This window comes from Mus caroli, chromosome 11 (assembly GCF_900094665.2).
Source record: "Mus caroli chromosome 11, CAROLI_EIJ_v1.1, whole genome shotgun sequence".
NCBI classification, from domain to species: Eukaryota; Metazoa; Chordata; class Mammalia; order Rodentia; family Muridae; genus Mus; species Mus caroli.
The window spans coordinates 113,617,859-113,635,733 of NC_034580.1; the positions used below are offsets into that span (position 1 = coordinate 113,617,859).

The window sequence follows — 17,875 nt, forward strand, 5'->3', positions numbered from 1 at the left end:
AAGGGAACTTCTAGGGATGTTAGCTTGGCAGAGCCCTGGCCTTACATACCCTGGGGCCAAGATTCCATCTAAGTTCTGTTCCCAGAAGGGCCCTTGACACCCTGACAGGACTTGATAGTCCTGGAGTCTCTTCATGTTCCACACACACAGATGAGCTGTGGCACCCATGGTCAGGAACACTTCATACTAAAAAATATTTGTCTGAAATTCCAAATTATTGGCTGGCTTCATATTCCTTATTCTCCTGCAACCTCTGAAATTCAGAGGTTACAGTTGTGCACCACTGTGTCTATTTTTATCTGCGGAATCTGGAAGTGTAATTGGGCCTAAGCTCCTTCGTTAAAGTGTGGAGTAGAGCCGGGCGTGGTGGCGCACGCCTTTAATCCCAGCACTCGGGAGGCAGAGGCAGGCGGATTTCTGAGTTCGAGGCCAGCCTGGTCTACGAAGTGAGTTCCAGGACAGCCAAGGCTACACAGAGAAACCCTGTCTCGAAAAAAAACAAAAAAAAAACAAAAAAAAAAGTGTGGAGTAATCTGCAGGTAGCTGTGTTCCCGGCTGAGCTGTTAGATTTGCAAAGCTTGGCAGTTAGGGGACCTTAGTAGACCTGGAGTCCGTAGCATTTTCTGTTCATGTTGCTCTCTGAGTAAGCCAATGCTGCGTGAGGTGGGAACTGTGCCCTTGGAGTCTACAGGTCAGACTTGCTGCTGTCTGTCCCTTCCCACCAGTAGCCAGGCGGGGGCAGTGGAGTGGGAAGAATGCTAGAAGCTATAGTGTGTGCTTGTCAGGCTCTGTTTTAACAAAGCAGCATGGTAATCCTCTTTCTCTCTCTCTTCTCTCCTCCTCCTGTTGCCCATGTCCTCCGTTCCCTCATCATCCACACATTTTTTATCGTTCAATCCTTTATCCATCCACCCCCTCCCCCTCCCCACTATTTCCATGGGAAACTGTTTGGTGCTCTGCGTGCTGGCGGGCACCGAACACAGCTCACCCTTTCTTTCTCCAATCAGGATGGCGGCCTCGTGGAAGAGCCCACGACTTCACCGTTTTTGCCTTCCCCAAGCCTGAAGCTCCCCCTTTCCAACAGTGCACTCCCCAATCAGGCCCTGGGTGGGATTGCCTCAGGGCTGGGCATGCAAAACTTGAACTCTTCTAGACAGGTAAGGCTGTTGGGAAAGAGCAGGGAGTGGTCTACATTCCTTCTCCTGATTTTTCTAACCTAGTGGAGGGAAAAAAATACTGTTTTCAGTTGATATTTTGATCTTAAAATACGGGGAAATACGTGAAGCTACTGAAATGCTCTCAGGACACCCCTTGGGGTGCTCAAAGAAGCTCAACATTGAATGACAGGTCTAGAAATTGAGTCACTCTATAGGGATGTTTCAAGGTGGTTTTTATGCTGAACTGAAATGAGTTTGAGCTCCTCTCGGCGCTCCAAACTCCAGGTCATTGCTGCTGATTACAGTGCTGGTCTGTTACCAAGTGTTCTTCAGCATGGGGGCCTGGGCGTCCCTCTCCAGAGATGGAGGGGACTTCTGTGAAATTTGCAGAGCCTGTCATGCTCTGTGTAAGAAGTCCTCAGAAAGAGACTGAGAGGCCTGAGTACCTGTGGCCACTGCAGATTATCATGGACCTGTTGGCTCTTAGCAGCTCTGTGGTCATGTTTAGTGGGAAGATTGAACCCTAGAAACCCACAGTCTATTGGGCACAGGCAGGCATAGCAGGCTCTGCTGTCAGTACCTCCCAGTCAGCTTTCTAAAACCCACCTATCATACTCCAGCCAGCTGCTAGGTGGCTCATGCCACCGTGTAGAGAACACAGCCGAGTATGTGAGTATGTGGGACAGCAGGCTAACTCTGACTTTGCTGAGTGGCTCAGTTCAGGGTTTGTTGAAGTGACTGCTGTGTTTCTGAGTTTTCTGCTTCCCAATGGTCAGCACGTGTTCTCTCGGCCTCACTTCACGCAGCCTTCAGGGATGGAAGGCTCAGACTCTTCTCTTATCACCGTTATTTTTGAATCATTCTTAATTATCTCTTTAACTGTGACAGCCGTGTTTAGGGACACTTTGAAATGCATTCATGTGTGTGTCCTGTGATTTAAAATCATAGGCAGTTCCCTAAGCTGCTTCTTCATCCTCCATAACCTTAAGGACCAGGCTGAAGGGGCAGAAAACAGAAGAAACATCCACATTCTTGGTGGGAAACTTATCACTCGGCCCTTCCCCAGCCTGCCTGCCTACCTCTTAACAGCTGCCCTGTCTTCTGCAGATCCCGAGTGGCAATCTGGGTGTGTTTGGCAATAGCGGAGCAGCACAAGCCAGGACCATGCAGCAGCCGCCAGTGCAGCCTCTTAATTCCTCCCAGCCCAGCCTCCGCGCTCAAGTGCCTCAGTTTCTATCCCCTCAGGTCTGAACAATAAGCTTTGCACACTGTACTTGGTATGGTTTTGATCTGGATCTGGCTGGATCCTGGAAATTACTGTGATAAACCTGACAAGTAGTATCCTGGGTTACTTGGAATGAAAACAAGCAGATTGCTATTGGTATAGAACGTCAAGAAGGTTACCAGGACACCCAAGACAAGGGGTGTTTCAGTGAGATAGCAGTTGAAGTTATGTAAGAGAGTGTTCGTGCACAGAGCCTGGTGATGGTGTGTGAGAGTGTGTGTGCACAAGGCCTGACGATTGTGTGTAAGACTGAGTGTGTGCACAGAGCCTGGTCTTGGTGTGTGAGTGTGTGTGTATGTATGTGTGCACAGAGCCTGGTGACCATGTGTAAGAGTGTGTGTGTGTACAGAACCTGGTGACGGTGTATAAGTGTGTGTGCACAGAGCCTGGTGTCGGTGTGTGAGTGTGTATGTGTGTGCCTGTGTGCATGCACAGAGCCTGGTGACCTCATCTTTAACCCCAGCATGCAGTAGGCAAGGACAGGCTGAGCTCTGTGAGTTTGAGTCTAATCTGGTCTACAGAGGAGTTCCAGGAGAGCCAAAGGCTACACAAAGAAACCCTGTGGTGGGAGAGTGTGTATGTGTGCTACAGATAGGAGATTACACTTTGTATATACTAGCTGATCATTGTCAGATAGGATTGGTGGGGAAGTTGTAGTGTTTGCTCATTGTTTTCATGGTGTGTGTCCTAGTTAGGGTTGTTGCTACTGTGATAAAACACAGGACCCAAGCAAGGTGGGGAGGAGAGCCCTGCCCTGCTCGGCTCAGCTTCTGCTTGTGCAGCACTGCTGATCACTGAATGAAAGCAGGGCAGAACCCTGGAGTCAGGAGCTGATGCAGAGGCCATGGAGGGGGCCGCTTACTAGGCTTGCTCCAGCTTGCTCCATCCACCTGCTCATCCAGGACCATATGAAATGGGTTGGACCCTCCCTCCCTCCCCCATCAATCACTAATTTAGAAAATGCCCTCCAGGCTTGCCTACATCCAGTGATATGGAGGAATGTTCTCAATTAAGTCTCCCTCCTCTCTGATGACTCTAGCTTGTGTCAAGTTGACATAAAACTAACCAGCACCATGTGCTTGCTTCTTTCTTTCTTTCTTTCTTTCTTTCTTTCTTTCTTGCTTTCTTTCTTTCTCTCTCTCTCTCTCTCTCTCTCTCTCTCTCTCTTTCTTTCTTTTTCTTTCTTTCTTTCTTCAAATTTTATTTTCCTTTTTTTTCTTCCATTTTTTGAGGCAAGGTCTCTATGTAGACCAGGCTGACATGACAGGGATCCATGTACTTTTACCTCTGCTTCCTAAGTACTAGGAGTGATGGTGTGCACCACAATACCCACGAGTTTATAGAGATTCTCCATGTCCTTACACCATGTGCACACCAGAGAGTCTCAGATCCCCACAACTGGAGTAACTCTGTGGGTGCTGAGAATCAAACCCAGGTCCTCTGCAAGAGCAGCCGGTGTACTGAGCCACCTCTAGCCCAGACACAGAGATTCGCGTGTGTGTGTGTGAGAGAGAGAGAGAGATTCAGTCATATATAATCATATATATATATGTATATATATATTCTTAGATAAAAATATAATTACATTATTCCCCCCTTTCCCTTTCCTCCCTCCACATCCTCCCTTGTACCCCTTCTTGCTCTCATCCCAGTGTATGGTCTCTTGAAGCAAAAAGATCTCTATGAATTCAAGGACAGCTAGGGATACGCAGCAAGGGCAAGGTCCTGCTTAAACACAGACACAATTTGTGGCTCTTTGGTGGTGGTGGTGTGTATGTGCGCACGCATGTTCATGCGCATTCCTAAATACATAAATATGGCCTGCTCATTTCTATAACATTTCTTGTGTATGTTTTCAGGGCTGACAGTTTGGAATTGGATAACCAACTGGTGTGTTTTTCCCTAGTGGAAACACACACACACTCACACTCACACTCTCTCTCTCTCTCTCTCTCTCTCAGCATTCCTTAGTTGTCCGTATTTTTTTGTCTCAGGTTGAGGCCTCATGAGCTTTGCCCTTCCACATTAGCATAGCTGTTAATCATACTTGGTAGACTTCACATATATAGTTCTCTGTCATGCGAGGAAACCATCTCATACTCACAGCAAGCTTCCTGTTTCTCTGACTCTTAACAACCTCCAACCTTCTTCTGCACCAATCCCTAAGCCTTAAATACAGTCTCCACAGCTCTGCATATTGATCACTTTTCTGTAATGGTCTCTTGTCTGTTGGAAAGAGAAGTTTCCTTGGTGGGGGGAGGACCACATGCATTTGTGGTATAAGGACAAGTATTTATAGTTGGGGTTTCTGCTGGTTTAGTAAAGTGGCAGTTGTAGGATCTCCTCTAAGGTCCATGACTACTTCTAGTTCTGGGCAATGGGCTAATATCCTGTACCAAGCAGGATTTTCCTCTTGCTGAATAGGCCTTAAGTCCAATTAGAAATTTCTTGGTTTCTGCCAAGGTATGTGTGCCACTAGTGTCCCTTTGAGGCTGTTGTGGCATGCTGAAGACTCAGTACCTTGACGTCCAGCACAAGTAAAGAGGACGCTGTGGGTTTGTGTAGCACTGGGTCTGTCCTTTTTTTAAAAAAACATTAGCACTCTTTACTTTTAGAACAATAAATTTCACTTTTGGCCTATTTTTAATTACAGAATGACATTCTTTATCCCTTGTTAGGAATATTAGTAATCAGTTCATACTGATAACATCTTTGAACCTGAGGTAACTCACAACTCCAGTCAGTATATAATTATGGTATCTGCCTGGAAAGAGCAAGTGTGTCCTGAAGTCCCCACCTCTAGTAGCACCCAACTGATAGAGACAACGCTGCTCTGATTTGAGACCTCTAGGACCAACCAGATAGCTGGGATTTCTGAAGAACGGTACTTCTAATCTGTTTTGAAAGAGACCATACTCATCCCACCAGCTGTAACATTCCATTTAAAGTGCTGTGTAGTTTGTCAAAATGGATATTGTCCAAGTAGCTTAGAGCTCTGAAGGCTGCAAGTGCAGGAGCAAGGATTGTGGAGGGCTTACTCATCCTAAATGGCCACTTTTGTGCATCCAGGGGGTTCAGCAAGCAGCAAGCCTCCCTAGGCTTCATTGATGAGGGCACTGATCCCACTAAGGACAGAGCCCTAGAACCTAGTCACCTCCCAGAATTCCACCCCTTTAAATTAGTTAGGTTTGTGGTTGGTTAGTTTTATGTGTGTGAGGGTTTGCCTGTATGTGTGCATGTGCACCATGTGTGTGCCTGATAGACAAAGAGGTCAGAAGAGGGGATCTTGAAACTGGAATTACTTACAGATGGTTGGAGGCTATTATGTGGGTACTGGGACTGAACCCAGGTCCTCTGCAAGAGCAAAAACCACTCTAAAACCACTGAGCCATCTCTCTAGCCCCTGGCAAAGTTTTCACTTCTGACTAGCACATTGGAGAATGTTTCATTCCTCCTAGGAGTTTGGGGGACATCTATTCTGTCCCTGCACATAGGAAGACAGTGTTGACATGTAGAAAAGAACAGGCCGGGTGTGGTAGCGCACGCCTTTAATCCCAGCACTTGGGAGGCAGAGGCAGGCAGATTTCTGAGTTCGAGGCCAGCCTGGTCTACAACGTGAGTTCCAGGACAGCCAGGGCTACACAGAGAAACCCTGTCTCGAAAAACAAAACAAAAACAAAGAAACAACAAAAACAAACAAACAAACAAAAAGAACAGCTCTGTACAGTGAGTTGAGATGGCTAGAACTTGGCAGAGAAATAATTAAATGTATTAATGAGGATGTAGCAACTCCTATGGAGACTGGTTGGAGGCCTCTATAGGATAATGCACCTTCCTCCTACTGAGGCAGTAGGTAGCTGGATTAATATCTCCTTCAGACCTTAAAGTTTCCCTTTGGCAGAACATAAACTAACCTCTGATAGGAATGGCCTCAAGCCATGGAAAGCAAGTGTACAGCTAAAATATTTAGAGAAGGAAATCTTTTAGGAGCTGTCTTGGCATGATGGTCCTTGCCTATAATCCCAGGATTCAAGAGGTAGAAACAAAAGGATCAGGAGGAATTCTAGCCCATCCACTACGTAGCCACTTTAAGGCTAGCCTGAGCCTTACATGAGACCTTGTCTCAAGAAAGAAAGAAGAGAGCTGGAGAGATGGCTCAGCGGTTAAGAGCACTGACTGCTCTTCCAAAGGTCCTGAGTTCAAATCCCAGCATCCACATGGTGGCTCACAACCATCTGTAATGAGATCTGATGCCCTCTTCTGGAGTGTCTGAAGACAGCTACAGTGTACTTACATATAATATTAAATAAATAAGTCTTAAAAAAAAAAGAAAGAAGAAAATTAATTATCTATTTATCAAGACAGGGTTTCTCTGTGTAGCCCTGAATGTCTTGGAACTCACTCTGTAGACCAGGCTGGCCTCAAACTCACAGAGATCTGCCTGTCTCTACCTCCCTAATACTAGGATTAAAGGCATGTGGTACCACACCCTGCTGAAAAAAATACCTTAGTTTAAAAGTATTTTTTGTATTCTGAACATGTTAACTACTAATGTTCAAATGTTCATAAACTGTTCTCATGGCCTATCAAGTTCTGCTGTCAAACAAATGTAATTGTCAATTAACCAGTTTGAACCCCAAAACAAAGCTATACAGACAAGTCAGTGTTTCCATAGAAATGGTGGTTAATGATATATTCTCTATTAAACAGGTTCAAGCACAGCTTTTGCAGTTTGCAGCAAAAAACATTGGTCTCAGCCCTGCACTATTAACCTCGCCAATTAACCCTCAGCATATGACGATGTTGAACCAGCTCTATCAGCTGCAGCTGGTAAGTAAGTGGGGTGGACCCAGGCGAGATGAAGCTCACGTCTCAAACAGCAGCGCTCTGACACACCGTGAGCTTGCTGTCACCCTCCTCCACATCCAACTGTGCTCTGTGCCTGCTAGGCATTAGGAAAGTTTTGCTCAAGGATATTGTTTGTACACTTTGCAAATGTCTTAGCCCCTTCCTGTTCATGGTCTCGCAGATCTATAACCTAGCCTGTCTGTTCTATGGATCTCTCAGAGTTGCTCCTCTGAGTCACAGAACACAGAAATCATAGGAGTGGACATTCCCTCACTCATCCCCAGGATGGCAAACACAGACACCATCCCGGGATGGATCGTAGAGGAGAGACTTTGCTGCCATTCCTGGAACAACTGCTGGGGCCTTGAGACTCGGTATCACAGCACCTCAGTCCAGAGCAACTAGTAAGACCCAGGAGTCCTCGAAGGCTGTGTGTTTAGCATCCATGCATTCTTGATTTCAAGTAGTCTTCTTGTTTTTACTATTAAATGGCAACCATTGTTTCCCTGGCCGCAGAGTGAATTTATCTCTACGAGTGCACCACAGGTGCTCATGTCTTCTCCAATATCTACTGATCTATATAGAAGTCTTCCCTTGGGAGACCATTGCCTGGGAAGTGAGTCTTGAAGGAAGCAAAGGAAATTAGGAGGGACAGACAGAAGGCTAACCGAAGAACTTTGTGTCTGAGAGCAGTCGGCCCCAAGTCTGTCACTTTTCTAGTCACATGACTAGGAAATGCAAGGCTCTAACATTTCTATAGGTAGTAGGGAAGCAGGACAAAGGCAAGTGTCCCAGAGATGTGTGTGTCCTTGCTGTCCTCAAGGGCACAGACCTCTGGACTTAGGCAGCATATGGCCTCCCCATCAAGCTGTTCCTATATTCCTGACACGGGAGTCTTGTGCCTGTCAGCCTACAGGGAGGCCTCCCTGACCTACCTGGACTCTCAGGAAGCCATGTTGCTTCCTAGACTACGACAGTAGCTGAAGGCAAGTTCACTCAGGACAGGAAGGGTATTGGAAGCTGCACAGCTCGTGTCTGGGTGATCCTGCAGTGCCTGCTGCACTGTCACTGACCAGAGCTGGGGGGAGGGGGGACTGACACACAGTGTGTGCTTCAGCAGGCTTTCTTTGTGGTGTAATGGAGGAAACGGCTGCCTTGTACCTAATGGGTTCCACTCATGAACTGTTCTTCCAGAAAAATAGAGAAATAAAGTTTATTACTTGCTACAGAACGTTTAGTTCTAGAGAATCGTTAAGTGAACACTTTCTCTATAACTCCTGAGGGTTTTAACACAACTCTCATTTGGTTCTGTTTAACTAAGTCTTCTGTTCAGGATCAAATGGGCACAAACAACAGACAAATGAAACCGTGTTCTGCCTGAGTCTTGATTGGAGTCTAGTGAATTTATCTGAGTTACAGGAGCACGGGTGGCAGCTCACAAGCTGCATCTTGAGCTCCCGGAAAAACTGTCAGGCAGCTGCACAGAGTGCTCTCCTGTCAGCAGCTGTTCACTGCTCATCTGACCTCACGGAGGGAGGGCTGTGAACCCAAGATTGGTGCATTTGGAAGTAACTACAGGAGTCCTCCAGTTAAGAAGTCTCCCAAAATATGTGTTGTACAGAAAATTAATCAATATTCAGCCCACATTTTGAAATAATCAAATTAAAAGACTTTTTACATCAGCACACAGAGCACAGAGCTCATGTCACAGTTTGCCCAGGAGACATCATGCAGACGTCCTCCCCGCGCTTCAGGTCTGGTTCATGTGTTTATTGGATAGAGCATCACAGTGTTCGCCACGTTGTATAGCCAGTCTAGCCTTTAGTCTAGATCATCCTAAAATGTTTTTTTTCTATTTTCTGAATGTAGAGAAGATTGAGTCACTTGTCTTGACAGCTTTCTTATGGTATTCCAACTTTTCTATCAACAGGCATACCAACGTTTACAAATCCAGCAGCAGATGTTACAGGCCCAGCGGAATGTTTCCGGACCCATGAGGCAACAGGAGCAGCAAGTTAGTGTCCCTTAGACTGGCTTTCGCTGCTAGCTCCACTTTTAGTAGAGGAGACCCCAGTGGATCAGCCCTCAGCTTGGTGAGGGCTTTCCTCTGGTTGGACTCCCTATGTGGAAAGTCCCAGGGCTAGGTTTGGGACAGGGCTGGCCCAGCTGGTAGAGGCTGAGGTGAGTATTGTGTAGATGAGCTGTGTGCTCAGCCCCAACCCTGCCTAACATGCGTGCGCGCGTGTGTGTGTCTCCACCTGCCAGGTTGCGCGCACAATCACTAATCTGCAGCAGCAGATCCAGCAGCACCAGCGCCAGCTGGCCCAGGCCCTGCTTGTAAAGCAGCCACCACCTCCGCCACCCCCGCCGCACCTGTCTCTGCACCCCTCTGCAGGCAAATCGGGCATGGAGAGCTTCCCCCCTCACCCCCAGGCTCCCGGCCTTCCCGACCTGCAGACCAAAGAGCAGCAGTCTTCACCCAACACCTTTGCTCCTTATCCTCTTGGTGAGTCTTGTGTGGATTTCAGAGGCGCAGCAGGGAACGGAGCCTCTCCTGTGCTAACCAAGAAGCTGCGCCATAGGCGGAGTGTAGAGTGCGGGAACAGCTCGTCAGAGGCACACTCAGAGTGCACCTCTTGAGGCTTGGTCCTGAGGGGACAGCACTGCCTTCCCTTCAGCACAGCACAAGCTTCACAAGTACCACAGATATTCCTAGTACCTGGAAGGCTCTCACTTGTACCTCAGGCACTTGAGGCAGAGGGAGTTCAGGAGTAGCCTGAACTATACATCAGTGGCCTGCCTGGAGTAGTACTTAGGAAAACCCTCTGCTGCAGCAACATTCAGTTCATTCTCGCTCACTGTCTGTACTGTTCTTATTTGGGGGTGGGGGGAGTTAAACACCACCTCAAACTATAGCCCAGGCTAACAAAAGCTCTCGGCAATTCTCCTGTCTCTACCTCTCAATTATTAAAAGTACAGGTCTCTACTGTTCTTGTTTATCCTCTGTCCTCCAGCCTTAGCTATAGAGAGGCATTTGTCTCATCTGGCCAGTGGTACTCAGACTGGAAATATAGACCCTCCGTAAGATCTGTGGCTGGCCTGCAGTCCTATAGTACAGGTGTGTGGTAACTGCCCAGCACACAGAACCTATACTGTCAGAACAAGCTTGATGCTGGACACTTTATGGTACCAGCTAAGGAGAAATGTCCCCAGGAACTAGGAGAAGCATTCCAGGACTGTGTGCTGATAGCTGGCAGAATCTGTGGACATGAATATGTAGCGTCAAATACACACCTCCAGGAGGGCAAAGGCCATCTGGACCCTCCCTTCACTATTGTCTTGTCCGTTATTGTCCCTTTACTGACAGAAGCACAGTTCTTGCTTGGCAAGACCTAACTTAGGACTTAGACCTCCTTGAGACTAGCTTCTCCCCACTGCTAACTTATACAGTTTGCGTGGTTGCTCTTTGCCTCAGTTCTGCTGTATTTATAGAAATATTCATCACACAGAGTTCTTTTAAAAGTTACATGAAGGGCTGGTGAGATGGCTCAGTGGTTAAGAGCGCCGACTGCTCTTCCAAAGGTCCCGAGTTCAAATCCCAGCAACCACATGGTGGCTCACAACCATCCGTAACGAAATCTGATGCCCTCTTCTGGAGTGTCTGAAGACACTTACTTACATATAATAAATAAATGAATCTTTAAAAAAAAAAAAAAAAAAAAGTTACATGAAGCCAGGTAGTAGTGGCACTTGCCTTTAATCCCAGCACCTGGGGTGCAAAGGTGGATGGTCTCTGTGAGTTCAGGACCGGCCTGGACTACAGAGTGAGTTCTGGGGCAGCCACGGCTACCCTGTGTTGAAAAGAAAGCAAACAGACAAAAGCTCTCCAGAATGAAAGGTTTGCTGCCCCCACCATGATAGGCTAAAAGGATAAACCTGTAATCTCAGCATTAAGGAGCGGATGCAGGAGGATTGCTGCCAGTACAAGATTAGCCTGGGCTATTGCCAAGCGGTGGTGGCACACGCCTTTAATCCCAGCCCTTGGGAGGCAGAGGCAGGTGGATTTCTGAATTCGAGGCCAGCCTGGNCTACAGAGTGAGTTCCAGGACAGCCAGGGCTTCACAGAGAAACCCTGTCTCGAAAAATATAAAATAAAAAGATTAGCCTGGGCTGTATAGCAAATACCAAACCAACCAGATCATGTACCAAGACCCTCTCTCAAAACAAAAAAGTAAAAAATATATAAGATTAAAATTTAGAGTCCAGTTTACAGGGTACAGCAGAGAGAAGCCCTGTTGTGCTCAGGGTGGTCCCACAAGAGCACCTGGGATTGCTCTGACATCCAGCCCTTTTCACTGCCTTGTCTGCTGGATCTGTATGAGGAAATAGAGCTTGGAAAGCAGAGGCTATTGAGGGGACAACCCCCGGGCAGATTTACACAGCTGTTGTGCTCACAGGTGTAGGACTGTGTGTAAACACTTGAAATGTTGAGCATTAGCAGGATGCATGCCCCATGCCATGGCACACATCTGTAATCCCCGTACTCGGAGGAAGAGGCAGGCAGAACTCTGGGTTCCAGGGTGATGAGTTCCAGCCCTGGGACAGGCACATGGAGAGACGTTGTCTCAAAAACAAAACAGAAAGGAGAAACAACAGCAGCTGGGTACAGAGAGCCTGCTTCCCACGTGGCAGTGCTTACTCAGCCTAGTAGTACCTGGTTTGGGCAGGGCAGAACCTGTTTCGTTTGCCATAGGCCAGGCCCACTGGCTTCCTTGCCCTTGTCTGCATTGCTCACTCATATACCCCCATGAATATTGGAATGTTCAGCCCCTGCTCTAAAATTTAGAACTAAAATGTTTGACTCTACTTGAGTGGTAGGGCTCCCTCTGCCATAACTTTGATTATGGAATGGTACTCACTGTCGGAGGGTGGTGGTGCTTGTGAACAAAATCTCAGTCACTCAGTGTTACCAGTGGGTGAATTCTCAGGAGTCAGATGCTGGCTGATTTTATTGAATCCTGTTTGCAGAATTCAAGCAGAAGCTCTTAGATTAAAGGTGTGTGCTGAGGCTGAGCCACACTATAACAACAGGTTGTTCCATTAAATAACACAATCTTGGGATCCACAGTATGATAAAATACCCTGCAACATTTCCCCTCTTTGTCTAAATAAAAAGGAGAGGTTTTAACTCTTTTTTTTTTTTTTAAGATTTATTTATTTTATATATGTGAGTACACTGTAGCTGTCTTCAGATACACCAGAAGAGGGCATCAGAACCCATTACAGATGATGTGAGCCACCATATGGTAGCTGGGAATTGAACTCAGGACCTCTGGAAGAGCAGTCCGGGCTCTTAACTGCAGAGCCATCTCTCCAGCCCAGAGATTTTAACTCTTAACACAGTAAAACTATTTACAATAATGAAGCTATTCCTCCCAAACTTTCCACAATGTCCAGCTTGCTTGTATTTTGTGGTCTTAGGAATAAGTATATTTGAGTTCAAAGTTGTGTAAAATATAACTGTCTTTCTCATATGAACTTAGCAATTTGAATGTCCTGAGCAGTTTGTAGTCTTAGCCAGCATCCCACACCAGATTTATTGAACTACATAGTGAATTCCAGGACAGATAGGGGTGACATACTGAGACCTTGTCTCAAAATATAAAGCAAAGCCAAAGGCTAGCAAGGTGGTACATTGCTGTAACTCCAGCACTCAGGATTCAGAGGCAGGCAGAACTCCTTGAGTTTTAGGCTAGCTGGGGCTACATATTGAGGCCTTGTCTCCAGAAAGCTCTAGGAGCAGATGATGGGTTTACCATGGAAGTGTGTGCCTGTGCCTGAGGTTGGAAGCTAAGTCTCCAAGACGTCTTTCAGAGCAGAGTCTTTGAGGGAAGAGCAGATGCTAATGGTGTCTATGCTTTTAGCTGGATTGAACCCGAACATGAATGTCAACAGCATAGACATGAGCAGTGGCTTGTCTGTGAAGGACCCATCGCAGTCCCAGTCACGCCTGCCTCAGTGGACACATCCCAACTCCATGGGTAACTTGTCTAGTGCTGCTTCTCCCCTGGACCAGAATCCTAGCAAGCATGGTACGTATGCTCGTGCCAGATGCCCACCCACAGAAGGCTCCACTTCACTTATTTGACGGGGTAGCCTAAAATATCACTTTTCTTTCGGTGCATTTCTATGAATGCAATTCCCAAAACAGAAAAGGAGTCTGCCATTGCACAGCACCGTCGAGCTAACCATCAGATCTTCGCTCCAAACTCATAATCATTAAAAATGCCCCAGAATACCAAAGAGCCCAGTGTTCTTTAGTTAATTCCTTTTTTCTGCCAACAAAAAGAGCCAACCAAACCCTAGAGAGATGGCTCAGCAGGTAAGAGCAGGCACTACTCTTGCAGAAGACCTGAGTTGAGTTCTAACAGCCATACTGGGTGGTTTACAGTGGCTTCTGACAGAAGATCCATGGCCTCTATGGGTGCCTACACTCACATGTACGTGCCCACCCACACACCATACACAAATATATAATTGGGAATTTTTTAAATTTTTTCTTTTCTTTTTTTTTTTTTAAAGATTTATTTATTTATTATATGTAAGTACACTGTAGCTGTCTTCAGACACACCAGAAGAGGGAGTCAGATCTCATTACAGATGGTTGTGAGCCACCATGTGGTTGCTGGGATTTGAACTCTGGACCTTTGGAAGAGCAGTCGGGTGCTCTTACCCACTGAGCCATCTCACCAGTCCCCTAAAATTTTTTCTTAATGTCAAAAAAAAGTACTAAAAAGAATCACCTTTCAAAAATGTAAGTCACAGAAAGTATCAGATAGAAAGGAGAAAGAAACAAACATTCGAATGATCATATTGGCCTGCAGTGGGCTAGGATACGGCTCAAAGACAGGCCACTAACCTGGCCTCAGCAGCCTCTATTCAGTGGTAGGGCACTAGGTTCGAATGTGTGAGGTCCTGAGTTCTGTATCCAGAACTGGAAAGGAATCAATGAAATGTAATTAAGTATATAGTTTTCTCTTCATATAAAGTAATCTAAAAGGAAAATTCCCCTAATGAATAATTTAGCAAGAAATTCTCCATATGATATCTGGTCCCTTTGCATTGTTGATTTTCTCTGTATAAATCAGTGCCCACTTTGTTCTGCATAGTAAGGGCACCACTGCAGCAAAGGGGACATGGAGGTACCAGCAAACACGACCACTAACCAGGAAGACACATACTTTGTCCCCAGAAAGACTTAATGATGGGCAGCTTACCAGTGCATAAAGATTCCCAGCTTCAGGTGATTGGGGAGTGATCTGTAATCCCCAGCAGTTATGAGGTACAGGCAGGAAGACTAGGAGTTCAAGGTCATCCTTGGCTACTTACAAGTTGGAGGCTAACCTGTGTTACATGAGACCTGTCTCAAAAAATTTTTTTTTTCTTAAATAAGATTTACAATGTGGCTAGGGGTATAACTCAATCAGTGATAGTTCAAGTATCTGTGTTTATAGCCAGAAGCACAAAAGATATGGTGGCCTGTAATCCTAGCTCTTAGAGGCAGAGCGAGGCAGGAAGATCTCTGAATTTGAGGCCAGCTGGTCTGCAGAGTGAGTTCCAGAACAGCCAGGGCTGCATTTTCACTGGGTATGTGACATAAATTTAGCTTCTTAAGAGGCCAAGACCACATGTCACTTGAGCCCAAGTATTCCAACCTGCCTGGTTAAGTCTTAATTTTAAAAGGTGGGCTGGAGGAAGATCCAGAAATTCAAGGGCATCTTAAAATACACAGCAAGTAAAGTACACAAAACCCTACCTATCTCAAAAAGAAAGAAGCCTTCCAACTTAACAATCTAAAATAGTTTATAGTGGCACACAGCTCTCATTTCAGCGTTTGGACAGGTGCAAGTTAGGAGATGAGTAGTTTAGGGTTATCCTTGGCTACATACGAAGTTCAAGGCCAATCCAGACTCTGTGATACCATCTCAAAAGAACATAGAGTACTAATACACCATGGATGAAGCCTTGGGTCTGATCCATGGCACTAAAAAGTAATGACATTAACCGCTGGGGGGAGGGGGGTGGCACACTCCTGTGATCCCAATGCTCAAGGGGCAGAGGAAGGTGGATCTTTCTGAGTTTGAAACTGGCCTGGTCTATAGAGTGAGTTCCAGGGCAGCCAAGAATGCATAGAAAAACCCTGTCTTGGAAAAAAAAATCTCAACAATAACAATAATGGTGTGTGCTTGGTACTAGTTGGGTTAGTCAGTGTCTCTAAGGGGTAGAAACTTAGTCTGTCAGCCACAGGGCCCTGAGTTCTATGCCTGGCACCACAAAAGAATAGTCATCTAAAGACCATGTTCCGGGTAACTGACTCAGCTCTTAGAGAACCCTAGATAGAGAGAGAGGGCTGAGATCCTGGACTCAGGAGGGAGGTTGTGCTGTATCCCTGGATGTCTTTGGTAGAGGACTCACTCTGTTCCTGCTTCCTGTTCTGTAGGTGCTATCCCTGGAGGTCTAAGCATCGGGCCTCCAGGTAAGTCCTCCATTGATGACTCTTACGGCCGGTACGATTTAATTCAGAACAGTGAGTCACCAGCCAGTCCTCCCGTAGCTGTTCCCCATAGCTGGTCACGTGCCAAATCTGACAGTGATAAAATCTCAAATGGCTCCAGCATCAGCTGGCCCCCAGGTAAGACTGCATGACACTTGTGGGCAGCAATAGATTCAGGTGTGCCCCAAGCCTCCCTCAGAGAGCAGTTAAAGCCTAGGGAGCCTGGATCTGCACTGTGGGTCCTGCAAGCATCAAGTCTATGGCTTTGGGGTTTCCATTAAGACTCCATGGGGTATGGTAGTGTCAAGCATTGTTCTGTAACTTCCCAGTTCGAGGTAAGAGAAGACCAGTGGCAGGTGGCAGTTGGGGAAGGGACACCAGCTTCCACCTGGGAAAGGCATTCCTGTCTGAAATGTTGTTGCTGGTCCTGGTTTCTTCCAAAAGGATGAACTGTATGTAAGCAAGCCGTGCCTCTAGGCCTGATTACCAGATTTAGAAATTTCTAGATATGGAAAAATGAGTTTTAAGTGTCATGATGCAATATGAAGGTGCACTAGTAAACAGCTCCAGTTTGGTTTCCGTGAACAGAATTCCACCCTGGAGTTCCATGGAAAGGACTTCAGAACATTGACCCCGAGAATGACCCTGACGTCACGCCTGGCAGTGTCCCTACAGGACCTACCATCAACACCACCATCCAGGATGTCAACCGCTACCTCCTCAAGAGTGGAGGTAAGGAGGGCCGTCACCCCTGCCTGCTGTGCATCATCTGGCTGTGGGGGCCGTGAGCCAGGTGTGGCATCAGAGGACACCAGGCAAAGCCTATGTGAGGACTGACGAGGTGTGGGCTTGTGTTGAGTGTCCCTTGGGCAGTGTACTCAGAACAACATGTGCTTCAGATTTTGTTTTGTTTTGTTTTGGGCTTTTTTTTTTTTTTTTTTTTTTTTTTTTTTTTTTTTTTCGAGACAGGGTATCTCTGTGTAGCCCTGGCTGTCCTGGAACTCACTCTGTAGACCATGCTGGCCTCGAACTCAGAAATCCACCTGCCTCTGCCTCCCAAGTGCTGGGATTAAAGGTATGCACTACCCATACTAGGCCTTATAAAAATTCTCTTAGACAAAAACATTAGGTATCTACACACTGTCTTAGATGTACGGGTAAACTTGTATTCATCAAAGCTCATCCAGATTTTTAAACTAGTGTGCCACGCCTTGCTGTGTGGGGCTCCCTCCAGAAGATCCTGAAGCCTGTCTTCCTTGGGGATTCCTGGAGCACTCCATGCCCAGAGAAGAAAACTGTGTTGATGTAGTTCAGCTTCATGTTCAAAAATACAAAGCCAGGGCTGGAGAGATGGCTCAGTGGTTAAGAGCACTGTCTGCTCTTCCAGATGTCCTGAGTTCAATTCCCAGCACCCACATGGTGGCTCACAACCATCACTAATAGGATCTGATGCCCTCTTCTGTTATGTTTGAAGACAGCTACAGTGTACTCACATACATAAAATAAATAAATCTTTAAAAAAAAAACAGCGGGTACTGCTAGATTGTCTCCACTCCTGTTAATGTTGACAGAGGTGTGCTTAAACCTTTTATACCTCCACTGGGGAGTGGCTAAAGAAAAATGCCAGAATAAAAACATCTTTCTTGGTAGCATTTGGTTTGCAGAGTGTCTAGCATGTGTTCACGATGAAGCTGTAGTCCTCCTATTGGCCAGTGTGGCAGGAGAGCAGGTAGATCATATCTGTATTGTGATGTCTCAGGAGTACATGGGGGATCGTGGTGAGTTTGCGCAGATGAGGGAGTTGGGCTGGTATGACCGTTGCTTTTGTGTTTCTCATAGTGAGTTGTAATTACTGCGTCCCCAGTCAGCATGCCTGTGCTGCCTCCCAATTCAGAAGCAGTGGAGGCATCTGTGTCTACATCGAGATAGAAAAAGACTCTCGCCTTTAATCCCAGCACTCGGGAGGCAGAGGCAGGCGGATTTCTGAGTTCGAGGCCAGCCTGGTCTACAAAGTGAGTGCCAGGACAGCCA

The 17,875-nt window shown here is 46.5% G+C and overlaps 1 protein-coding gene across 3 annotated transcripts in view; it reads left to right on the forward strand.

Moving 5' to 3' along the window:
• Tnrc6c (trinucleotide repeat containing adaptor 6C) overlaps positions 1-17,875 on the forward strand; it is a 105,971-nt gene that overhangs the window by 81,861 nt on the left and 6,235 nt on the right. Inside the window, exons 11-18 of one of the 3 annotated variants that reach the window (XM_029484058.1) lie at positions 984-1,157; positions 2,265-2,402; positions 7,153-7,272; positions 9,221-9,304; positions 9,556-9,796; positions 13,215-13,382; positions 15,791-15,982; positions 16,433-16,576. In XM_029484058.1, coding sequence (XP_029339918.1) covers positions 984-1,157; positions 2,265-2,402; positions 7,153-7,272; positions 9,221-9,304; positions 9,556-9,796; positions 13,215-13,382; positions 15,791-15,982; positions 16,433-16,576 — 1,261 coding nt within the window. The remainder of the gene's footprint in view (positions 1-983; positions 1,158-2,264; positions 2,403-7,152; positions 7,273-9,220; positions 9,305-9,555; positions 9,797-13,214; positions 13,383-15,790; positions 15,983-16,432; positions 16,577-17,875) is intronic. The other 2 variants (XM_029484059.1, XM_029484060.1) reach the window with 2 other exon arrangements.